At 41.7% G+C, this 26240-nt stretch overlaps 1 protein-coding gene across 1 annotated transcript in view; it reads left to right on the forward strand.

The window, feature by feature from the left end:
* The first annotated feature begins 483 nt into the window (after window positions 1-483).
* Window positions 484-26240, forward strand: part of TRPC3 (transient receptor potential cation channel subfamily C member 3) — a 39845-nt gene continuing 14088 nt past the window's right edge. Inside the window, exons 1-5 of the mRNA XM_085222812.1 lie at window positions 484-1201; window positions 9039-9810; window positions 17332-17517; window positions 22538-22702; window positions 25113-25329. Of these exons, the coding sequence (XP_085078938.1) occupies window positions 960-1201; window positions 9039-9810; window positions 17332-17517; window positions 22538-22702; window positions 25113-25329 (1582 nt within the window). The 5' untranslated portion in view covers window positions 484-959. The remainder of the gene's footprint in view (window positions 1202-9038; window positions 9811-17331; window positions 17518-22537; window positions 22703-25112; window positions 25330-26240) is intronic.

The following is a 26240-nucleotide window of genomic DNA, read 5'->3' on the forward strand; positions in this document are numbered from 1 at the left end:
AGAGTCGTTGTGGCTGGTATCTGTAGAGTGTAATTACTTCTGATTACATGCGATAGGCGTCTCAACATCCTCCCACTGCTTTTAGCTTGACACCACGCAGCATCAAACCAGCCGTTCTCAGGCACCGACACCTGGAACCCTTTGGAACCTGGACGCCTTCATCCTTGGTAAGCCACTCAAAATACGCTTTTTTTTTTTCTTTTCATTTCCAAATCTTCATCAAACTGCTCCCAGAGCAGAGGGCAACTGTTTCCGAATGCCACACACGAGCTGTCCGCGGCTGCGGTGGGGCCGGGCACCCGAGGCCAGCTGACCGCGCGCCCCCACAGCCCGCCTCACGCCGCCGGCGCTATCCAGACTCCCAAGGCCGGCCGCTACCCTCGGGGACCGCGTGCCCACGGCGGCCGGCCGCGTGCCCCCCCCGACGAGCGCAGGCGGACGGCGGTTGGCATCCCCGCCCATCGCCTGCCTTCCTTTTCCTTTCCCCCCCCCTTTCTCTTCCCCTTGAGCCGAGGCTGCCGCCGGGCGGGGGCGGTCCCGATGCCGGCAGGTGGGAGCGGCGGCCCCTCCTCGGCGGGGTGCCTGCGGCTGCAGGCGGCCGCCCCGCTCCGCTCCGCCGCGATGCTGCCCTAGCGAGGGATAATGACAAGGAGAGGCGAGGGGCAGAGCCGCCGCCGGGAGCCCCGTCTCTCGCTCGCCTCCCCGCTCGCCGGCGCTCCCCGGCTCCCGCTGTCGGGCCGCCTCGCTGACGGGCGGCGGGCGGAGAGGGCAGAGGGGCAGCGGGGAGATCGCGGTGCGGCCGCCGTTCCCTCCGGGCGCTCCTTGTCCGGCCGGGCAGCGCCGCCCGCCTCCTCCTCCTCCTCCTCCTCCTCCCGCCTCCTTCTCTGCCGCGCGCGCTGCCCGACGAGGCCGGCCGGGAGCAGCAGCGGCCGCCGCCGCCGGCGGAGGAGACCACGACCATGTCCAGCAAGAGCCGGAAGAGCAAGGAGCAGGGGAGAGTGACCTTCCCCCCGCAGCAGCAGCAGCAGCAGGAGGAGGAAGAGGAGGAGGAGGAGGCAGAGGAAGAAGAGCGGCAGCGCCGGCGCCGCGGCTGGAGAGGCGTCAACGGTGGGCTGGAGCCCCCGCCGCCGCCGCCGCGCGCCGTGAAGACCCTCCGGGAGCCCTACGGCTACTACCCGCCGCCGCCCTTCGCCAGCACCATGTAAGTCGGGCCCGGGGCTCGCCAACTTCTCCGAGACGGCCGCGGGGCGGGCTGCGGCACCCGATCGCCGGCTGCCGGACCGTCTCCGCCCCGTCGAGCCGAGTTCAGGTGCGGGGCAGGGCTCGGAGGGGCCGGTCCGTGCCGTCCGCCTGTCCCGCCGTCGTTTTGCCGCCGGGGCTGGCCGAAGGGAGAGGCGGGGCCCGAGCCGGTGCTGTCGGGCGCTTCTGCCGCCGGGACCCCGCGGGCTGCGCGCCGCCGGGCTGCGGGGCTGAAGCCGGGGGTGAAGCCGGAGCCCCGCGCCCCCTGGCGGCCCCGCCGCGCCGGCCTTCCGTCGCCGCTTGTGGTACGATGTGTGGCTGAGATCCCCGCAGGCGGAGGCTTCGCTAAACTTCGCTCGGTAGCGGTTTTGAGAAATTAGTCCGCTCGTAGTCAGAAGCGTGTCTGATGCGCTTTGTGTGTTGAGTTGTTCCCTGCCTGCTGGTATAGGTGCCGAGAAAACCCAGTCACTGATTTAGGTAAGGTTTGCTGAGCCTGGTGTGCCCTTTTTTCTCTTAGTGTCTTCAGAACCCTCGGGGTGGTGCCTGAAGGCAGCCGCTTGCAGGGATCTGAGGCACCTGCACTGGGAACATCTGTGCGTGAGATCCTGCTCCTCCATTTACATGTCATGTCTTGGAAAGTTTCTGTTCCTTGTTCTTAAAGACACCATCATGTCTCTGAATCCCAGTTCTGGCTGGTGTTTGCTGCAGGATAAATAAATGCAGTTTTACTGATAGGAATATTAATTTTCATTTCTCTGATTGACTGAATGTGTCATGTCCGTGACATCACTCTGTGTGTAACACTCTCCTTGAGTATTTCTCAAGCATTTGATACTTTCAGGGCAATATTTGATTATTAATTAAATAACTTGTTTACTAAATGACGAACACATTGAGTTTTAAGTTAACACATTCAGCATTTATAGAAGGAACCTTGAATAAAATCACGTCAGAGGCAATGGTGAAGTACAGGAGTAACAATCACAATTGAAGTCCTGTTTTAATCACAAATAATGCTTTCTGCCATCCCAGCTCAGAATTTCTTTGCAAACATTTTGTACCCAGCAATCCAGGCTCTGAGTGAAAGGATCGTTCTCTCCTGTGAGCTGAAACTCGTGCTGAAGTTGTTTGCTTGAGCTGCATGTGCAGTCAGTGAGATGAGAGAGGACATGGCAGTGGGCTTGCTAGCCTCAGTCATCAGTCTTCTTGAGGTGCTCATCTCTCCTCATTCCCCACAAAAAGAGCCTGGAAGATTAGTTCAGGTTCATGCATTCACTTTTTAAACAGCTCAAGGTAGGCAGAGGAATTGTTATTTGGTAGCTCTTCTGGGTTCCTGTCCTTGGAATTCCTTTCTTAGCAAACTGATGTTACGCCAACATGGACTAAAACTGAGTTCAGTTTGCACAGCAATATGCTTTTGGACCTCTGGAAGCCCTTTGAACTGGCAGGGCATTGGGGCTGCCATTTTACCTGTGGTATGTCCATCTTCATACACAGTGGACTTTTCTGGAGTAACACTTCTTCTTGCTAGAGCCTAAAACTGTAGCATCGGTGAACAGGATAAGTGAGCATCCGATTGCTCATAATGTACTCAGATGGATATGCATAAGGCTTTGGTTTGCATGTAGTAGTCATGAGAATCCTTGTCTGAAAAAATTCATGATCTAAACTGTAAGGGGATAGAGGCGAGAGGATGTGGAGAGGTTTGCACAGGGAAGTGCACTTGGTATTTGAGAAGTATTCTCTCCAAAAGCATGTAACCCATGCAAGGTAGCTGTCAGTGTGTGTCTGGCTCCCTCCTGTGCAAATATTGCTGGAAAAAGTAATTAACCCAGGATTTCCAGCAGGACAGCAGGCCAGAGGTAGTATTTCTGTTTCACATGGCCCCGTATGTCCTACTGGTGAAGGAAATGGGCTAACATTGCACATTAATTGTGGTGGGCACTGTGTGCCTGATTTCCTGGGGCCCTTTGAAAGCCCAGCTGTTTTTCCTGAGCAGAGCACCAGGGCACAAATGAAAGGCAGTGTAAAAGCAGCTTTACAATTCCATGTTGCTGCAGCCCTGTGAACTTGGTTCTCTCCTGTTGAGACCCCTTTGCCTTTTTCTCTGTGTGCACCAATATGATCCTCTCATCAAAACATTGTGCTTTTATTTCCACTGGGATTCAGACAGGTGGTATTTCATTTGGAAGTGTTAGTGATGAGCAGTGGTAGGGAAAAGCTCTGTGTAGTTTTGGGGTTTTTTTAGGAGGCTGGAACGAACAAACTAAGTGTGTATATACCTCCTCCTGATGCCTCGTGGTGTTTTGCTCCTTTTTTGACTGTAGTTCTTTCCAGCTCTGTGCCAGAACTTCTGTGAGCTGACATGAGGGCATTTTGGATGATGGATTATGTCATTTCGGAGCAGTGGGAGAGCACAGACCGGGGTCAGATCTTGCAGCTGGCCTGATTTATGTTCTGTGTTGGGCTGAATCTGTCTCCATCTGATATGAACTACTGCCTAGGCTCTCCAGAAGGGAGAAGAAAGCTGTAATTTCATACATTTTAGCTTTGGTGCAGATGCCTACATTGTGTGAAATACATGTAGGCTTCCTCAAGATGCGGTATGCATGCATGCATGCATGTAACACCATTTCTTTTGGGGGAAAAAACAAAGCAGGCATTTAATAGTGGCCTCTTTTGGCCCATGCCCATAGCTGAGTTTGGAGGGCAGGCAGAGATTTTGCTTGAGAGAGGTTGGGGAGGAATCACCTGTCCAGCACTCTGTGGCCCTGCCTGAGATGGGAACAAAGAAGATGTTTGAGATTGCTTGGTTTAAGAGATCTCGGGAGTCACAGGCTAAAATGCTGCGTGTACATATGTGTGTGTCTGAGCACATTCTGGGTGTAAGGCAATGTGTCGTTCTGTAATTTCAGAGCAGGACCTCGGAGGTTACTTCTGGGAACTCTGGAGGCACAGTGTGTGAGTGCTGCGTGGCAGACTACAGCGTGGCTGCCTTGGAGGTGGGCACGTTGCTGCTCTGCGATGTAGTTGTCTGATCTGCCTGCAATCACTAGGCTGCTTTTCAGGGCTGCCATAGGTTCAAGACTGCTCATGTACTGCGGTTAATTAGTGGGATGCTTGTAAATTGCGGGTGCCATCCTTTATTGCAATTAATAGTTCAGGAAGAGTAACTGCTTATTCTTCAGCATGAGAGTTGTAAAATTACTGTGTAGGTTTGGGGAGTCTGAGAATGAAACTTCTTTCTTTCAACTCCTCTCTAGTTTTAATTATTTCATAGGTAATTTTCAGAAATAAATATATATTAAAAAAAAGACTTGGAAATGCGATTACAGATCTTCTCAAATGCATCATCCCATATTTCTGTCCTTCTGCAACGATTCTGAAAGCCAGAACGTGAAGAGATTTAGCAGAGGTTAGCACAACAGATTGAAGTAATCCATGGGAGAAGCGGAGGAATTGTACTGCATACGCTGGTCCTTAGGAGCTGTTGCTCTGCTGAAGTTTCTAGTATTGTACTTAGAAATTACTCTGCCCAAGGGAAGTAAAGTCAATTTCAAGAATACTCTCCAGTGACAGGCAGCACTGCAGTGTAGTATAAGGTCATAGCGTATGTGATGTACGCAGGAACAAGAGACAGACAAGGGCATTGCTTGCTTAACAGGGAAAGGAATACGTTTTTCAGTGCACATATGAAGGTCGGACTTGCATTTTACAAGTTTTCTCAAAGCAGCTGCTTCATGGAGTTTTCTTAAGGCTGGGGAAACATGCCCTGAGGGGTTGAGACTTGGGCTATTTCACTTAAAGTGACTGCTCTTTTCCAGTTCCATCTTTTTTATTTGTGCTGAGCAACACACAGAGGCTTGAGGCTTTATCAGCTCCTTCCCTGTTTTCCTGCTATGAATTGTGAATAGTACTGGTGCAGAATGATGGAGGGGCTCAGCTTCACACAACATTGTGATGCACCACTGATGCAGAATTAACATGTAGTAAATCTACATTTTTCTTGTTTGGCATTTTTCTGTATTTTTTCACCTTATATTCTCTGGATTCTTTTTTTTTTATTTTTTATTTTATTTTATTTTTATTTTTTAACTATTGGGAACAAAGGTGAAGAAGAACATCATAATTTTCATCTCTTCTTCCCTCTGTTAATATAGGTTGTCATCTCCTTACGGAGCCAAGGATGAGAAGATGAACTTTAAGGCTCTAGGAAACAGAGCATGATACAAATTTGCTTTTATTTTAGTCATATTTTTAAGACAGTCTAACAGTGATCAGAGAGCTGGAGCACCTCCCCTATGAGGATGGGCTGAGAGAGCTGGGGCTCTTTAGGCTAGAGAAGAGAAGGCTCCAAAGAGACCTTATAGCAGCCTTCCAGTTCCTGAAGGGGCCCTACAGAAAAGTTGGGGGGGGGACTTTTTACAAGTTATGAAGCAACAGGATGAGGGGAAATGGTTTTAAATTGGAAGAGAGTAGATTCAAACTAGGTATCAGGAAGAAATTCTTCACTGTGAGGGTGGTGAGACGCTGCAACAGGTGGCCCAGAGAGGCTGCAAATGTCCCCTCCCTGGAAGCATTCAAGGCCAGGCTGGATGGGGCTTTGAGCAACCTGGTCTAGTGGGAGGTGTCCCTGCCTACAGCAGGGGGTTGGAACTAGATGATCTTAAAGGTGCCTTCCAACCTAAGCCATTCTATGATTCTATGTTTAGAGAAAGGACTTGAGATTGTTTTGATTACTTAAGTTGACAAATATGGCATATAAATTTTACCAGAAACAGTTAAATAAGTTTTTGTGTGTTTTGAGCCACTTAGACCATTTTCTTGATGGTTTGGGATAGCTTAAAGATCTTAGTTATAGGAAAAGGGGAGCAGAGAATGGAACAGTGGCCTTGTACTTGACCCTTCCTGCTTACAGCGCTCTGACCGGAGCTGCTCAGCCTTCAGGGCCTTGCTGCGCGATGAGGGGGGGGGGAGCGCAGGGAGGTACAGGTGACCCTGAGAGAGCAGCACATTGTCAGCACACTACAAGATTTTTTGCACTTCATTTTTTTCAGAAGGCCTTGATAATATTTTAGTCATGAAAATACCAAGCAACTTTCATCTTTGTTTAGAGAAGATATTGTAGTCACTTCAAATACATCATTTCTGTAACAAGATTTATAGTAAAGGAAATTTTCCTTATTGAGTATGGACATTCTAGTGTAACACCTTTGGAAGTCAAATGAGTCACCTCAGTCACACAGTGTGTTTTGAAACAAGTAGATAAAACAGAAAATAAAAGTGACATATTTCAAATTATACTGAAAAATTACCCCGAATATACGGGGGAAAATGTGTTATGTATTTCATAAAAAGATAAATGAGATTCAAGGTGACTGTTTAGAGTCTTCTTTAATCAAGAAGAATCAGCTCAAGTCAATCTGTTCTGTCTTTCTCTTTGGTATACTTGATTTTTTTTTCTTTATACTATTACAGTAAACAATTACATTTCTGTACCTGTATGTTTTAAGATGTGGAAGAGGAACAGAAGCCTAATAGCATGGCAGACAGTGAGATCTTGTTATCTTGTTTAGAAGGTAACAATAAGATGGCAGTATTTCTTGTTTTACATCTGATTATTTTGGGAATAAGGCAGTTGCATAGTGTGGCTGTTCACCATGTGTGCTCTGGGCCAAAGTCATCATATCTGAGTATTTCCAAACATGAAATATATTTATGCTTTACATAGTAAATCAATCCCGTGGTTAATGCAGTTGCAAATTTCATCTCACACAAACATTTTCCTAGATAGAAGGAAGGTGGTATGGAATTGAAAAAGAATGGATGTGTTGTGTGTGGTACAGCAGCTTTGGCACATATTTCAAGAAGTACCAGACAGCACAACGTATGCTCCAGTGCCACCCAGGTAACTTCTAGCACTACAAAAATACCAACCCCACATGAAAATATCAGAGAGTTCAGGTGCTGCGGAGAGACCTGCCTTTGGTAATGAGTCACTTCACTCAGTTTTCTATCTCCAGTGAAACTTCCCATCTGTGTTACCTGCAACTCCCTGTGTGCAAACCAGCTTTTACAGTGCTTCTAGCTTTAATAAAGTGAGTAAGATTTAATGTTCTGCTAAATGTATTACAACTGATGCAGACAGCTGGAAAACCAGGCGTATTCTTGTAATCTGAATAGGATTAGATCAGCCAAGTGAAAACCAGTAGGGCTGACATGACAATATATGGGGAAATCCAGGGATGTTAACCATTACATTTTGTGTAGTAGCAGCGTAGCTGAGCTCTTTGGTGGAAGGTCACACACAAAAATAAAAAAGACTGCATTTAAGGGAAGGTTGCTCACATTGTGGGTTTGGTCCTGCAGCACTTAGGATTTGTAACTTTTGGAGCTGCCCTTCAGCTTCCACTTTGGGTGCCCAAGGTGTCGGTGCCATTTCTTCCCTTGGTTCTGTTCTGTTGCAGACTGACAGGCTCTGCTTAAAAAGGCCCTTTAACTATTTTGGTATGCCCTCTGTCTCTTCAGATGCACCTTACTTGGCTTTTGCAATGAGGGTAGGTGGATTAGTTTTCTCTGTGGCTGTTTATTCTCATGTCTGAATTTTTCAGTGAGATGAATGAATTAATTTTCACAATGCTCCTGTAAAATTGGAGACAATTGTTCTTTTTTCAATAGATGAGGAATGGAGACACAGAGGACTTATTTTACCAGCTCATAATTCCAGTTGGTGTTTCTTCAGTTAGCTAGTTCACCCTTTCTTTTCTCCTGTGCCCTTCTTGTTTCTCCCTCTTTCTGCTTTTGCAGCCAGTGTTGCAGGGACTTCACAGCTTTTCCAGTTAGTTCTTTGTTTCTTTTCCCAGATAATCTTGTCCTCCTACATCCAAGTTTCTTCTTCACTGTATGCCTGCCATCCCATTTTTTATTAATTAAATATTTGGCTTTTATACTATTTTGCTCATATTACAAGAAGGCACAGGTATGTTTGTTTTGTTTTGTTTTTTAAATGTGACTCAGTGACATTCCTTTCAGCTCCTGGAATGGCAGGGTGTATAGTAGAGGTAAGCTCAGCATAGCGCATAGCGCACAGCATTGCAGAACTCCAGTTACAGGGAGAGCTCATCCCAGTCTAGGCTGCATCATGTCTGTTGTCAGGAATCTGAGTAGTTTAGCTACTAGTATCCGGAAAGTCTGCAGAACACATATGCATTGGTGTTTTTCAAAGACGTCCAATGTGACCATATTCACTTGTGAGTAGACCCTCTCAAATTTGGTTAATGTTCTTCATAATAAGCACTAACAGGCGTGAGATCAGGCTTCACTGTATACTGTACGCAGTCTATGGGGCACTCACAGGTTCAAATCCAGAGGCCCTTTCTGTTTTGTTGGCGCGGTCAAAAAATTTTTTTCCCCTTAATATCAGGTGTCACTTCTCTTCAGAAATCCCTCCCAGTGCACTGTTATATATAAAATGAAAATGCATCTGCAATATCAAGTTGTACTTTTGATAGCAATTAAATACCATCCACCACACGGACTCAATCTGATTGTTCAAAGAAGGCAATATTTACACTTACTGTATCATACTTTGCATAGATCAAAGATGAAGGAAAATTTTCTTTGCATTGCCTGCCGTAAGGGCAGAAAGATCCTAAGAAAGAATGCTTGTAGTTAATAGATGGGCAAATGGCAGGGTCAGAATGAGATAAGTGCTCATTTCTGTAGCCACAGGAGAGCTTGAAACTACAAATTACCAAGACTGAAATTTTGTTACTTTTTTTTTTTTCTCTCCCCATTAGGTACATTGAAGAAAGTCCATCTCTGAGGCGTATGACTATGATGAGGGAAAAGGGAAGGCGCCAGGCCATTAGAGGCCCAGCATTCATGTTCAACAACAGAGGCACTAGTCTAACTGCTGAGGAAGAGCGCTTTCTAGATGCAGCAGAGTATGGGAACATACCTGTGGTGCGCAAAATGCTGGAGGAGTCAAAAACACTGAATGTCAACTGTGTTGACTACATGGGCCAAAACGCCTTGCAGCTTGCTGTAGGGAATGAACATTTGGAAGTGACAGAACTTCTGTTAAAAAAAGAGAACTTGGCACGGATTGGAGATGCCCTGCTGCTTGCAATCAGCAAGGGCTACATTAGGATAGTGGAAGCAATTTTAAATCATCCTGGGTTTTCAGTAAATAAGCGACTGACTCTGAGCCCTTGTGAGCAGGAGCTCCAGGATGACGATTTTTATTCCTATGATGAAGACGGCACCCGCTTTTCTCCAGATATCACTCCCATCATTTTAGCTGCTCACTGCCAAAAATACGAAGTTGTTCATATGCTGTTGATGAAAGGAGCAAGGATAGAAAGGCCTCATGATTATTTCTGCAAATGTAATGACTGTACAGAGAAGCAAAAGCATGATTCTTTCAGTCACTCTAGGTCAAGAATAAATGCCTACAAAGGACTGGCCAGTCCAGCTTACCTGTCCCTCTCCAGTGAAGATCCTGTGCTCACTGCGCTGGAACTCAGCAATGAGCTTGCCAAATTGGCTAACATTGAAAAAGAATTCAAGGTAAGGGTAGTTTTGTATTTCTTGCTGTCTTTGTTGTTTGTTTTAATGTTGATGCTACCTTAGATGCTTGAAATTATTTCCTGTGTCAACTTTTTCAATTGCAAGTGCTTTTATATTTATTCTCTGTAGCTCTTGATTTTGCATTCTGAATACTTAAGTCTTTAAAAAGGATTTTTAAAGTGAAATGGAAATGCGTCAATACCTGCTGCATATGGAGAAAACTGGAAAAAGAGATGGTGTGTATTCTGCTAAACTTGCAAAAAATTAAAAACAGCTCCATTTGCTGTAGCAAATAGTGTTTTAGTTACAGATGCTTTGTAGCGTAGGTGCAGAAAGCAGAAACATTAAGCCTACTGCAGCAGTGACCTTATTCGCGTTTTGTTATTCATAATAATTTTGAATAATGTCTCCAAATTGTTAAGAATGCTGATAGTGTTCTTTTAATGCACCTTTTAGAACTGTCACTTGTTCAGAACTGTCTGTTAAGCTGATTACAGATGTCTGCTGTTACCTGTTTTAGAGATATATCTGGTTTAGTTTGTCAGTATCTCAACTTTTCTGTGTATTTCAGCTTCTCCATTAGACAGCTAATGACTTAGTTAACTGTTGTACAGTGATGGTTCTCGGACTTGCATTTTTTTTTTAGTGCCTTGAAAAGTATATCCTCTCTGTGCACCCCTCAAAAAAACTCACCACCAACAAAATGGAACCAAACACACAAACCTCAATGCCAGTAGCAGCAGAATACTATGTGTACTAAGATAAGCTTGTCTTGTGAAATGTGACAGATTATTCTCAGTGAGTGGTGATGTTAATAGCACCATGTCTAGTTGTAGCAAGGTCAATTTGGATGCCACTTTTTTCACTAATATCTTCATAAGCGATCTGAGAGAGGCAAGAGATGCAGTCATCTTTTAAAACAACAGCATGCGTTGCTTATGCAATGTCTTCTTCCCAGTAGAAATATGCAACAACTTGCAGGAAAATAGGGAGAAATGCAAAAAGTGAACTTTATCACAGGAGAACAAATGGCTCCAGATATAGCTAAGTGGGTTAAAATACAATTTAAAAAGAAAGCTTCTGTGCTGAGGAAGATTCAAGTATTATACCGCTCACTAATAAAGTACAAAAGTCAGCTTAAACCTTTTCTCTCCCTCCTTTGCTAAAGAAGCCATCTTATACTGTGCAATTTTGCAAGTGGATTGAGAATTTACTGAAATGTATTTATTCAGTATAGAAAAAATGTCAGATTTTTCTTATCCTCTGCTGAGGAATCTCTTAGTGAACATAAAATTGAGGAATTTGAGATTTTCATCGGATACGTTGAACTTGTTGGCTTCTGTGCTTCCCACAGTGAATCAATCATAGTTACACGCCTCATTTAGAGATCATTACAGAAGGTTATATTTCTGGTGTGTGCAGCTCAGTCTGGCTTAGTATTGATTTCTTTTCAACAAGGCCAACTTCTAAAGAGCCACAAAGTGTCCCGAATCATGCGCCTAAGATGGAGATATGTGGATTTTCTGAGTAATGCTTTGGTGGCCAAGGATGCAGCCTCTGTCTATCTGTCTATCTATCTATCTTGTTGATACTGCATGCAACGTGTGTTATTAAAACTGTGCACAGAAACACTGTTGGATTCAGGGCCTAAATATAAGCATCATGCAACTTGTTAGGCCCACAATGGCCTCAAAAGGTAAATTATGGAAAGCCTTTATTTATTTATTTGTTTGTTTGTTTCTTTATTTAATGGGGGGATGATGTAGATTATTAGAACTGAAGAGTCTCAGTAGTAACGAAGTTCTGGTAAGCTCTCTTGTCCCAAGCCCTAATATCATAAACATGACTTCAGTCTAACAAATAGCTCAACCTTTTGGAGGTGGTGAAGATGCATGTTTGGGTTGGACTTATTTCAGAGTAAAACTTAAAACATTAAGTTGTCACAGAATAAAGATATTCTGGTCTTCAGGGTTTTTTTGTTTTGTTTTGTATTGTTTTTTTCCTCAACTGCTCAGCCTCTGTTGGTGTTTTTGGGATGCATAAGAACCCAAGAAATCCACTACGTGCACAATTTTCTCTATTTGTAAATAGTATTTACATGACATGATAGGTGTACATGATAATTCAGTTTTGGATCCTGCTGTAGGAACTGATGTTGGCTATTGTCTAGCCTGGAAATTCCATCTTCTCATCAAAATCACAATATTCCAGTGAACTACCTGTTTTCCTCATTGACCTCACATTGTTCCCTTTTCATTCTATCTTATGAGTGTCCGAGCATTCATTCTTTTCTCTCAGGCTGGGTAGCAGAGGTGTGTCTTTTTCTCTGACATCTTTTGTTGGTTGCCTTTCTTGGGGAGAGAGGAAATAGGAAAGGAGGAAGGAGGAAAATGAGGCGAGGAATTTTTTAGCATCACCGTCAAACTGAGGGTCCAGGAAGGGACGACTGACAGCAAGGCTGTGTGCTCCAGTAGGGCTGTGCATGGGTATCTTGGACTGCTGGCAGCATGAATGTTACACGAGATGCTGTACTGACAGCCCACATGGAGGTAGGTTTTGGAGAAAGCAAGCAGTGCTTCTGTGGCTGATGGAAGTTAGCTGTGAGATCTGCTTAAAAGGATTTTTAATGATATTATTTATTTGTAAAATCTATGGGACATTAAGGCCGATAGCATTTCCTCTGCATGCTTACAGCAATGCACTTCTTGGGTGCAGAGCAGGAAATACCTCTCTAGGTATTTCCCACAGAGAATGAATGTGGGATGAAGCTCCATTAAAATGTCTGAGGACAAAGCTTCTGAGTATATGCTTGCTGAATTGAACTTTACATCTTCTGCGTATGCAAAGTCCATCCCTATCTCTTAGCATTTACACTAACAAATTCACTAACCAGAGTTTATACAAAAGCATTGAAGATGTGGGAAAATTACTTAGGACATTCATTCATGACAGTCAGCTCTGCGTTAAGTTCTCTAGTGTAATTAAAAAACTTAATTGCATTGATTCTGTTTTTTCCTCAGAACTAACGAGACAGGATTCGAGAAACCAATAAACTCACATTTTGCTAGAAAGATGCAAGATATAGACAAAAGAAAGTTACTGAAAATGAGTAAATAAAAAGAGAAAATGGGGAAACTGGAACCCTGAAGGCCACTGTACTCATTCTCTTCTGACCTCAAACCTCCTTACTTCTTACCCTCTTGTGAAATCCATTTTCCAAGCTCCAGTTGCTTCCTTTGGCATTCTTCACCTATTTCACTGTAGTTCTTGATCGTGTTATTCCCTTTTGTTCTTTGCTTCTGCTCATCTCCTTTTCAGTTATTCGTTTACCTCTTCAGATTTCCTTCTTTTCATCTCTTTTTTTAAGTGCTCTTCTATTAGTTTTTTTTGTTTTTGTTTTTTTTTTGTAATTCTCTTTTTTTTTTTTTCCTTATTAATTTCTATCATCCTCCCATTAGATTCATGATTCATTCTTGCATTTTCTAACCCTAGTAAAGCCTTGGCTTGTCTGTACCTGCAGGTGGCTCCTCTTTAGATCTGGGAACTGGCAAAGGGAACATCAGAGGTGATCGGTGCTTGGCAGTCAAGCAGCAAGGTACCATTTTAGTGCAGCATATCACCCCTTTGGCCAGAGCAGGAACTGCAGTGTTTCTTTTCCTTAGTGATTTCAATCCTCATTAAAGGGGCTGATAGCAGGATTTCAGATTGAGTCACAAATTTTGGTTTGTTTTATCCAAGTAAAGGCTGCTACCAAAGCCTAAAAAAACCCACCCTTTGTTCTGCTATACCTACTGCTTTCACATTAAATGTTGGTCTATGAAAGAGCTGATTAGATTCTCAGGTGTCACAATTTCAGATTGTTTTTTTGTGTGATAGAGATTATTAGAAAGAAATCAGCATGAATTTCTGTGTTTAAGATGCAAGACTAGGATTCTACATCACTCTGCTGATGTAGGAGTTCATAAGTAACTTTATAATGAACGTGCTTGTTTAGGGTATGTTTTTAAGGTTTATTAAAACTGCTGGTTTGATTATTTTCTTTTAGAAAGGACGAGGCCCACTCTACTGTAATCTCTGAGTGGCTGGAGACCTCAGGGTGTACCGTGTTGTGTCTGATAGCCTGGCTAGAGAAGCTCAGTCTGGAACCGTATCTTCTCTAACGTAAAGAAGTGTTCATTGCTACAGTTTGATAATTGCATTTTCTAATCCCAACAGCACCGCAAATCACTTTGCAATACGGATATTCCCAATTTTTGTGTGTTCTTATTCTGTTTTTAGCAAATCTGGCCACTGCAGCTGCCATGAGTTACTGAAGTTAATTGTTACTTACCATCCTCCTTGAGACCTCTGAAAATGTTACTGCGCAGTGATGGGAGAATTTCTAGTGGATAGAACAGCTGATGGAACTTCTTTTTGGAGTGACCAGAGAGAGAGAAACAGGACAAGGAAACCAAAAGACCACATGAATGGCATGTGTCCCCCCTCTCAGCTAAATAGAATTTCGTGTAAGAGAACTGTGTGAGCGAGAATTGCAGAAGCTCATGTCACACCAGAATTTGGTCCGTTGGAGCAAGTATCCACAAGGTCCTTGTCCTGCTTTATATAAGATAAATCCCCATTCTCAGCTTTGCTAAAAACTACAACTGAAACCAGTGGAAGGCATGTGTATCTAAAGGCAGCATTTGTCGCTGATCCAAGTAAATTTACATAGTGTTATCTCAGCTGAACTAACAAAGAGCATTCAAGCTTGGGCTACGTTTAGGTCCAGCTTTTAAACAACAGAGCTCAGATCCATAATGGTTAGTGCAATTATCTGCTTGATTTGCATATATAGTTCCTACAGTTCTGTATGCAAACTGTCTAGCTATATTTGATCTCAAAGCAGCCGTTTAGTACTTAATGCATGTGTGATTGTGTGTAATGCCTTTGAAGTAGTTATGCCTGTGAGCATAGTCATGAATTGTGGAGCTTATGGAAATGCAGCTCCTGTATAATAGATTCATATGTTTTGCCTAACTATATGCAATTGCTTGTTATAACATTTCTTCAGAGTAGTTAAATGTTATTGATTAAATCATTGTAATATTTTCATTCATAAGCTTCATCCTTTACACACAGATGGCTATTTTCTTTGTCCTTAATCCTGCATAAACTCATGAGATAGTCTCTAATATTCTCTTCTTGCTAAGAATAGGCAGAGTTGGACAGGCTGAGATATAGCAGCCAGTGCGTGATGGGACTGCTGGAGAGGTTCTGCAGTCCCAGTCCTCATCAGTTGTCTGTTACCCTCTGGTGTCAACTGTCTGTGGGCTGATGTTTTCAATGGGATAAAGATGCCTATGCAGCCATTAGGGGCTTTTGAAAGAGATGATTTAAGATGGTATAGCAAGGAAAACCGGCCGAGTCAAGCTGTGAATTAATTGAAGAGGCACTTTGATGAGGGAGGCAGAGTGCCTGTGTTATCATGAGAAACAGGCTGAGAGCCCCACTGTGTAAGCAGGTCTGTTGGTGCCTCTTTATTTGGCATTCCTCTGAAAAATAGCTTCACCGTATTGAATTCGCAGCATGTGCAGGATGTAGCAGGGTTTTCCTATGTGGACTTGGATGCATCAGACAGAGTTCTGATGGCATTTCTTAGGACAGGGAAGAGATGAGTGATCTGGTGGCTTTATTTGCTCGCAGTGTCTTCTCAAGAAAGCAAAGACGTGTGTGGGTGACTGAGACCATGGATCTGGTTTCTGCTACTCATGCAATGCCCTAGAGACAGAAGATTGCTTGAGAATTGGGTCCCGTGATTACAGTATGGGTAGCATTTGGCTGTTTAATTCTATCAAGCAATCAAATATCCTGAGAGAAATTTGATTTTACTAATATGTAAGTAAGGACCCGGAGATGGTGTGTTCTCCCAACATAAGATTCAAAACTTGAATCAGATATTAGCAATGCACAGACTGTTCTTCACTTCTCAAAAACAGCATCCGTAAGCAATACAGCCTATATTTAATCCTTGACTTTACAGAATTAAGCTTAATCCATCATATATCCAATATTGCTTAGCAATAAGTATAGCTGTTATAGGAAAGTGGTCTATCCACTTATGAAAAAATGTTGCAGCACTGTTAACTTCTCAGTTGAAATTCAGGTAACTCCTCATAGCGGGCAAGTTGTCCCTGTGAAGCAGTCTGTCCTTCAGCAACTAGCAGGGTTTCTCACAGAGAAAACAGGTGTCCTTCTGCATAAGTGGTGTTATTCCCTCACTCTTAGAAGCACACTACTTCTCCTAATGTTTCTTCACAGTTAGCATAGGAACGACAAGGAGCGTTTTAAGTGAAGATAATTTCCTGCGAATGGACAGTACGCTCATTCATGTGGGGACTAAATTTGGGTTGTGATATACCATAAAACACTTGAATAATATAAAGCCATCTAAACTAAACTTTATTAAACCTTAATGAGATGTCACCTTTGAGCCTAGGATAGATAAACATAATACTAAAACAGGGAGTTCTTTTTCTCGTGTAAATTTATGAATGCCTGCAAATTCAGGTGAAAACAAACATTGTTTATTTTAGCTGAATAGTACAACTGAAGTCAGTGAATTGGCAACAGCAACTTTAAAGCGTTAAAGAAAAAGTTGATTATCAGTCTTATTCCCATTGAACTAACATTATGCTATATCTGATAATTTGTCTGCTGTTAGTCTGATAATTTGCTTGTCTCCAGCCATTTTTCATTTGGATTCATATCTGAATCTGACCTGTGGGATTGTTGGCTGATTCCCATAGTTGTCCTCTTTTCCCATCTTTCCCCAAAATAATTGGATAATTTTAATACCTAGAAAATGATTTTAAAAAGATAATGTATGAAAATGAACAGTTCACTGAGGAACAGGGAGTGTAGGAAAAACAGAGACAGAGGACTCAGACAGGCATTTTGATGGCTGGGGCAGGGGAGAGAACATTAAGAGCAGCTATGGAATAAATGAAAAAGGACACTATAGAAATGGAGTTGGATACTGGAACACTTGATGCAACAAGGTAAGACAAGCAGATGCAGCCAAGCTTCCTCCTCCACCTATAGCTTGTTGTGGGGAAATTGAAGGCTGCATCTCAGATAAAGTCATAGAGATCTGTCTGAGAGGTTATGGACAGATGAATGAAGACAGGTTTCTACCAAGGTAAATAGCAGATATGAGTTTGCAGGTAACAGCGCAGAGGTGATGGAAGACATAGAAGCATAAACAGAAGCGCGAACAAAGACTCAGATTTCTGTGCTTGACGGTTAGCTAAAATTTTTGAAGTGTAGCCACAAATGTTTTGTCAAAAGAGACAGGAGATAAATTGAAGTCTTTGCAATATTGACAGACGCAAACAACCAAGAAGATTAGAGGTCGTGCTTAAAAAATACGCCTAATCTTGCTTACAGGGAGACAGCATGAAGTTACGTGTTCTTTTTTTTCCCATGGTGTTGACTCTTAAGCCTGTTCCTCATGTGTCATTTTTTCTAACTCTTCTGTCTCAGAATGACTATCGCAAGCTGTCTATGCAATGCAAAGATTTTGTGGTTGGAGTTCTTGATCTCTGCCGAGACTCGGAAGAAGTGGAGGCCATCCTTAATGGGGATTTGAATTCAGAGCCAGTTGAAACGCAGAGACACAGAGCATCACTGAGCCGTGTGAAACTGGCCATTAAGTATGAAGTCAAAAAGGTAAGCGCTTTCAGATGACGTAATGTGAACAGTGTCATCTCACTGTGCCATGGGTATTAGGAACTGATGCTCAGTTGCATTAATGAGATGGTGCATGTAATCGAGACACTCACAAGGTGGAAGCTGGCAGAAGGGAGCTGCAGTGAAGAAGTTCTGTTTAATCTGTTTTACGCTCTGAGAATTGGCAGGAGATTTTAATTACATAAATCAGCTATGCTAGCGAGGCTATATACGGTTGTTCAGATCTTCCTCTTGATTAAATAAATTAAAAAAAAAAAAAAAAAAAAAAAAAGGTGGAGCCAGATTTCCACTTAGTGAAAGTAAAGAATGTGCCTTCCTGGCAGTCTGTGATAGCCTTCTCTTTTGAGTAGACATTGTTTTTATAAACAGTTGGCTTCAGCAAACCAATGGACTGATTTGTCCATTATTTTTTCTCTTACCTTTGCTTTCTGCCTAAAATAACTGAATAGGGCAAGTAAATTCTGGAAAGTAAATTTTTGAAAGTCTGGCAGCTTTCTACTAGTGAGCACACACACATCTTTTTTTGAAAGGGAAGTGTTCCTTTTCCTACTTTGAAAGGAAAAGTGAACATTTAAGTTGCCATCAAATATATGATTCTTTCATTTATTCTAAAATACGACAGTTACATGAACAGCTTATCTGCAACTGTGTGGATATAATAAAAAGTGGTATTGTAGTGAGAAATCTTAAATGATTTACTTTCTGTGTTCCTTCTAGAAGATTTTTAAAAATTAGTCCTGAAAATGTTGAGCGTATGTTTGTAGGTAGTTAATCAGTTACTTTCAGTTCTGCATTTATGCATCTGTATCTGTCAGCAGTTTGTAAATGCAGTGTATTTTCTATTGGTGCCTGTAGTTATTTTTAATGAACAGTTACTTTTGTGAATGAATGGTACACTTGAAAAATGAAGCTCAGTATCAAACATTCAACATAATGTATATCCATTTGCTGTGGCAATTTTCACTATATATATCCATGCTGTACTCTTCCAGATCCCACAGCACTAGCACAGAAAGTAGTTAACATTGTGTCCTGCTGTGATAAGACTCAAGAAATGCTGTAACACCTATGTATTATTTACATGGAACACATCATTTCTGTTCTTAAAAGCCATTACAGGTCCATCATCTCTGCCAAGAGGTCTGGTGTCTTTCAGTATAAATAACACTCTATTACATGGCCACCTGTTGAGCCAATCTGCCATATACGGTGAATTGTAAGCAACCTGCTAGAACATCTGGGAAATATTTATGTTTATCATATCCCCAGAATGCAGTAACAGAAATGGTAAACAGATTTCAAACAACAAATTTCTGTTTCCAATACAGAATTATTCTATAGCAGGTAGATACTTATCAACTGCCAAAATCCAAAGTAAATATTTGAAATTAATTAAAAGAATGGAATGGGGAAAAATCAAAGCATATGGACATGTAATCATACCTAAATAACGTATGGATTCTTTATGCTTTTGCATTTCAAAATTCAAAATCTCAGCAAACCTTTTCTGAGAACTCATGGTTCTGCTTTCTTACTGAGAACTGTGGTTTTCGTCTAAGAGTTGTTATCAGTGAAATTTATTTCTGAGTGAAGGACCACCCAGAATTTAAGAATGTTAAGAATAACAGTGCAAAAAAGACAATTTCATGTAGCAAACTTGTTCTCTTCCTCTATGAGAGATTAGTTATTTGTAGATGAACTCAGGCTTTTGGCTTCAGTTCCTGACAAATACAGTTCAGAACCTGTGAGACTAATGATCTTGGTGGGAGGACATAAACAGATGGTGCAGAGTTGTTACCATATACATACATGTTCTCTGCTGTGTAAGTGGCCATTGCAGAGGGCGTGACTAAGGTTGAGCCAGAATATTTCTCTGCTGTGGTGGTCTTTTGATGCTGGGGTTGGCTCCATGCAACTCTGGCAGATGGCTGTGATATTCTGACTTCAGATCAGAATTAGATGTGGGAACTTTACAAGAGTTACTTTGAATGCTAAAACTTCAGGAAGCAGGCAAGGATGTGGCTTACATTTCTTAGCTTTTGGAATTTCTAGCTCTGCTTCCGGATCAGGTATCCTAAGGTCAGTACGCTGTGGTAAGAATGATAATACAGCGAAACAGAGCAGCAATTCTGTGAATTGATTAATGACCTGTATGTCCTTTGTGGGGAGAGGAGAGACAGGAGAAAGCATATGATAAGTGAGCAAATGCTCTCAGAAGTTCACCATTGGGAAATGGAAATTCTTCTTCTATTACTAAGGAAACTCTTACACTTAATACGTAGGCTCTGCATCGAAGGGCAGCCCATCCTTGTAAACAGGGTTTAATTTTTGAGATAAGGTTCAGACTAAAACTGCAGGCCCAAGAGTGAACGTCAAAGGGATCACAAGCCCAGAAAAGGTGATCACAAGTATTCTTGCTTTCTCTGCTGAATTGTTGCTGCCGTATTGCTTTTAGTATTGCATCTTAACTCTGTCTGCAGACTGCCAGCAAAATTTGAGAGGACTTGCTGACACTGAGCCAAATTCTGCAGCTCTGCTGAAATGAGAATCAAAATGGAATTTCTAAGTGAAACCAATAAGGTTTGAGTAAGATCACGATTTAATTCTCAAATATTGAAGTTTCTAATAGATAAGAAAGAGGATTCAAAATTCTTTGTGTTGTGTGCTTGTGAATCAGATTATGCCAGGATCAGCTTCTGCCAGATCTGAACTCAGTCATTAGGATGTTAGGAATAAAGAACATTCTAATCACTCGTGGTCATAGAGAAAAATAATTCCGTACTGATCACTTGATTCATGGTCATGGAACTGAATGTCTCTAAAAAGCTGCAGTCAGTTATGCACTGTAAAGCAGATAAATTACATTTTGGAATTCCTTAGTAACTGGATGTGGTCCTTGTGCATCTCTTTGTATGCTTGGGTTTGGGGTGTGTCCTAATATGTTAGACAAATGTGATAATAATGTGAAATCAGCATATGTAATGAGAAGCTGGAGACTGCATGGAAAGTAGGTTGAGAGAAGAGAAATATGGAAGGAAAGGAAGAAGTTGTAGGATGGTGTGATTGGTAGGTGGAAGATGGTGTGTTCTCTGAGGAGATGGTGCTGGGAACAGGTGGATATACAGGAAAAGTACCAGAATAGGCTGGAGATGCATTAAAATAAAAATAAAAATCAAGTATTTCAGCAGTGCCAAAGAGAAGGATAAGTTGCAGAGTTTTCTGGATGAGACAAATGCCATGAGTTCCTATGAGGGATTGGAAGTGGTGCATATTGTGCAATTACCAGCAATTAAATAAATTTCTAAGATCTTAAGAGCCCTCAGACTTATTGCCAAAGAAGAACTTGCCATAACAATTGGCATCTCTCTTGCTAACTTGCCTTTTGGCTGGGCAAAGTTGCAGCACAGGGTGAAGTCCTCTTAGCATTGCTGCAGAATGTTGATGGGTCCAGAGAAATCAAGGAGTGCACAGCTTTGTGTGAGATGTAAGGGGCCCTCAGGCTGATTCCTAGCCTTAGGTGAGCTCCCTGACAACTCCTTTGCTATTTTTTTTGCAGCCCTCTGGCAATAGGAGGTATGATGCGGGTGTTTCTTTTTTCTCGTCCTCCCTACAGGTTTAAGCCTGTTTTTAAAAAAAAAGCCTTTGTAATTTTGAAATGATTACTTTCCTATCTTTGCCCATAGTTTATCTGATGAGATGTTTGTCCTGTGGCCTGACTTGAGGATGAAATACATGCTAGTAAAAGAAGAGACAGGGCCATATGTCAGAATGCATGGTTTACATAAACACGCAAAGAACTTTTTCCTCTGAGCCAGCCCGGCAGTTTTTATGGTGCATAAGCTCAAAAAGTGACAGCCTATTAGAGAGAATAAAAATATTATTTTAATTGTCACTAATTTCTGAAAGGTTTTGGAGACCTTTTTTATTTATTGCTGTAGGCCATGTGCCAGTATGTGATCTAACTAGCTAAGAAATAGCGCATCAAAATACTTAGGGACTTTTGTTTTAAAGAAAAGTGGATTAGAACAGATACTTCCCTCCTTAGAGTTAATGCAACAGCTTCAGATCCTTCCTCCTGAGAGATTTAAGGTTCCCTGTTTTCATTCCCAATGATTTAATTTGTTTTTTTTTGAAGAAGTCTGCCCTCTTGTACTACTGTATGCTCTTATTAATGATTTTAGGAGTATAAATGGAGTTTTGCAGGCAAGACCTGGCATACAACAGTGTATATGGTACATTGTGATCTCAGCAGAGTACATAGCCTAATGAAATTGATACACAACATTTACAGTATTTTAACTATGAGTAACTCAAATCAAATCCCTCTTAAACCAACATGCATTTATCAGAATTATTTTCTAAGCCTTTTTGTGAAACCAGCTAACATTCTTCACTCCAATTTACTAGTAATTGTTGACTCATTTGACAAACATGTTATACAATTGCTTCAAATGGCTGTGATTTACTAAGCTCCTTACCCTGCTGCTCAACCAAGACCCCACGTGCTCTTGTAATGCAGCAGTCCTGTGGAACACGGGGTAATTACAGTAACAGCGATAATGACGAGTGTGACAGTACTTTGGAAATGGACTTGACCAGAAATGTAAATATAATGAGAAGGGAGCAAAGGGAGCTGCAGCACTCTTCCCTCCAACCTCTTGTGTTTCTTCTGCACTCTCTTGGTTACGTGACATGATCCTAACAGAAGTGGCTGTACGTCTTTATCCATGTAGCAGATGGCTTCATTCTATGGAAATACAACAGTGCTTTAAAAATGAGGCAATACATATTTTCAGCCTATGCAACCCTGTCCTAAAGTGCTTATTTTAATGAACTCAGCAGTTTCTTCTTTATTTATTAACATTTCTTTTAAAAGAAAGAGGTGAAGGCATGTTTTTAAGGTCTACGTTAATTGCGAACATTTAAGATTTGCTGATCATCTATGCAGCAGTCATGTAACTCATTAAAAATGTTAAATTCTTGCTTGTTTTCTTTGCAGTTTGTGGCTCATCCAAACTGCCAGCAACAGCTACTGACTATATGGTATGAAAATCTCTCAGGACTGCGGGAGCAAACCATAGCCATCAAGTGTCTGGTTGTGCTGGTTGTGGCGTTGGGCCTTCCGTTTCTAGCCATCGGTTATTGGATTGCGCCGTGTAGCAGGGTACTGACTTTTAAAAATTACAAATCTTGTACTGTTCTGGGTACTGTTTTCTGGCATTCCAAGCATAATAATGTGCCTCTAATCTACTGCTTCCAAATTTAACTAATTAATGATATTTTTAGTAGTCTGTAGTCTCGAGCCAAATTATGCTACTTGTTTCATTTGCGCTGTAAAGAGAAGACCATGTGAGGAAGCATGAAAATACTGTTAAATTTATGGAAAGAAAAAAAAAGGCCTCCTCTGCGAGGTGAATGATCTACAGAAATTTAAAGAAAGAAAACACAAAATTCCATCTGTGGTGTGTAATTACATTGTCGTATTTGTGGTAGTATGGTGCATTTTTTTTTTTTTTTTAGTCGCCACCCAGTTGGCCAGAAGATTCTGTAATTGGTCTCCTTTGGTAGCATCTGAAGATCTGATGCTGCTTCCATATAAACAAATAGCAGAACATCTGTTGACTTCACTGATGCAGAATTTAATCTTAAGTAAAATATTTGTTATTAGTCTGTTTGCCAGGTGAACCATATAATAGAAATCAAACAGTTTTTCAACCATGTGCTAGAGTATATTCATAAGAGCCTGTAAATGTAAAGACTTACCTTTGAAAATGGTAGGAAAATGTGGCTTTCTTGGTGATATCAAAATGAAATCCTTATATTCTTTTGCTTGTCAAGTGTCTGAAAATTAAGTACATTAATATCTCTTCATTAAATCAGAACGAAAAATATTTCTCCAAGTTACATTAACATTATTTTTAAAAAATGTAAATTTACTTTTTTTGCAGAATGTTGGTCTTTTAGTTTTCTTTCCTTAGCAAGTCTGCTAAATGAGAGAAATGTGTTTGGCTCATTTATATACTTTTTTTGTAGTTTGTCTCAAAAAGGAAAATAATTTGCCCCTCTCCTGCATATTTCATGGGAACCTGGTATTTCTTTTTGGTGAAATTTGTTTACTTTTAAGATAAACCTTCATGATACAATATAATTGTTATTCTGATTATCTTCTGAAATCACTTTGTGATTATCTTTAGTGAAGATATTCCTCACAGCTCCATGTCATAGAAATATATTAGTATTTTTTTAGGTAGTGTCTAATATGGAAAAGTGACACTTGTCCTTGAGCTTTAGTTCTCAGTACCAGAAATGCCTGACATTTTTCACAGTGCTCGTGTCAAATAAATGTACTGTACATTCAGATCAGTTATTTGATATTGTAATTTCAAAATGCTTTATAAAGGTCAGGAACAGGAAGGAACCCAGGATTGTTTGCACAGGTAGCAAATGCAGTTCAGTGTGTGCTGGTCTGCTTAGTTTACAGTAGCTGACCCCGGTTTCAGGAAAACCATTCCTTGAAATAAGAAAGCTACTTACAGTTCCCCATCTGCTGAACTTTTTCTTCTTACACAATACACAACACTGCTGATAATGCAGCACTTCACATGTGGTTTTAGGATGCTGTATAATATTTGTTAATGTATGTGATAATGTATCACATCAGAACTGGATATTAGCATCAACAAAGATGTGGCATTATGTGTGAGGCAGCACGTTCTGCTCATGGAGGAGATGGGAGAGACCTTAAACATTGAGATGTGCTGCAGCTAGGTTGAAAAAGTCTGCCTGGCATCCAGCTTGCTACACATAGAGCAGAGGTGGAACAAGCCTTGCATTCAAAAACACAGAAGGGAGTATATTCCGAAGGTACAACTCCTTCCTTCCAAAGAGAAGTAGTCTGGAAGGGACAGTTAAACTCATCTGTGCAATCCTACCCAGAGATCTCCAAACAGGGCCTTTGGAGAACCTCAGTACGATCTCCAGACAGTGAGTAACAGCAACAGGCTCATTACTCTTTCCAGTATGGTCTTCTAGAGGTAATTGTTCCTCTCCTAAGCTGTGGAAAAACTGCCTGTATGTATGCTTTTCTGTCTTTCTGCCAGGTGCAGACTTTGAATGCATCAGCTTAATTTATTTGAAAAAAGCATTATTTCTGTTATTTTCATTCTTAGTCCACTGTGATGGAATAGTCATTAGTTTCAGCAGACATTTACAGGTTATTTATCTGGAACTTTCTTCTCTGAATATATGTTCTCCAGCCCCGCATTGGCAAATCTGTGGGCATTAGAGATTATTTTCTGTGCCTGCCATTGTACAGTTGTAATTCCTTGGGGCACTTCTCAATAAGTATTGCCATCTAGACTTTGTTGAGTAACATAAATGTTCACTAACAGGGCGACACTCCCACGTGACTGCCTTTGGGAGAGTTTTGTCTGAAATGGCAAACCATCACAATTCAGTGCATTTGGAAGAGTACCCTTTGAAAGCAACGTTTCAGACTGTCCTGAGCACTGAGTGTAATGCTTCTGAAATACTCAACATAAGAGTTTGTGACCGCTGTCATTCTGTCTCTGCAGCTTGGAAGAATTCTTCGAAGCCCATTTATGAAATTTGTGGCACATGCAGCATCCTTCATCATTTTCCTAGGCCTGCTGGTGTTCAATGCTTCTGATAGATTTGAAGGTATAACAACGCTACCGAATGTCACTGTTACTGATTACCCTAAGCAGATCTTTAGGGTGAAGACTACTCAGTTCACTTGGACAGAAATGCTGATCATGGTATGGGTACTTGGTAGGTATACTGTCCCTTTGTCTCTATGTCACTGTTTATCTGCAGTTGTTAAGAAAGAACTTAAAAGAAAGGAGGGAAGCCCTAAACCTTCAATCCAGCTGTTGCATTGTTACAGTAAGCCTGCACAGCAGAGCAACACATCAGAACCAGTGAAAGCATCTCTGTGCCTGCCCCCTTTTGTAGTGCAGAGCAAAACCGTTGATTTGCAATGACTTTGATGCACTGTTTGGTAATTCTGACATTTGTAGCAGGAACACAGACTTGCTGAAGAGAACACAATAGAAATTTTGCTTTGAAGTGGTTTACTTAAGTTGGATTAAGAAGTCTACTGTGTTGCTGTATGTATGAGAAGATCAGGTGTTCTCACTGCTCAGAGTTACTGTGCTAATACATCAGTGCTTATGTGGCATTGCTGCTTAGGTAGCATTTGGAGAAATCACTGTTTCTACCAATGGGCTAATGAGTTAGTTCTCATTATTCAGTATTCATCACAAAACCTGATCAGATATCAGCTTGTTAGAAAGTGCCATCTTCTAGATTTCATCAGTCAGGTTCTTTATGTAGGAAAACATCAGGTAGCCACATGATAATGTAACATTCTCAGCTTTTATAGGCTGCAAAAGAGAAAAGAAGTGTAACTGTGGCTGGACACAAAGGTGCCTCACTTTGCCTTTTGAATCACCTGTATGTCCTGGTTCTTTATGTCAGACTGTTGGAGCAGGGAGATCATTGCGCCTGGTGTGGTGCCTTGTGGTCATCTCTAACAGGGATAACAAAACGAAAGATTTTTTTTTCCACATTTAACTTTTTTTATTCTTTTAAGCAAAGCATCTTAGGCCATAAAGCTTTCAGAACAAAGTTGTGGCTCTCTACTTCCCTGCGTGGAGATGTTTGAACTCTGTCCTTGTGTG

Source organism: Meleagris gallopavo, chromosome 4 (assembly GCF_905368555.1).
Source record: "Meleagris gallopavo chromosome 4, MGAL_WU_HG_1.1, whole genome shotgun sequence".
NCBI lineage: Eukaryota > Metazoa > Chordata > Aves > Galliformes > Phasianidae > Meleagris > Meleagris gallopavo.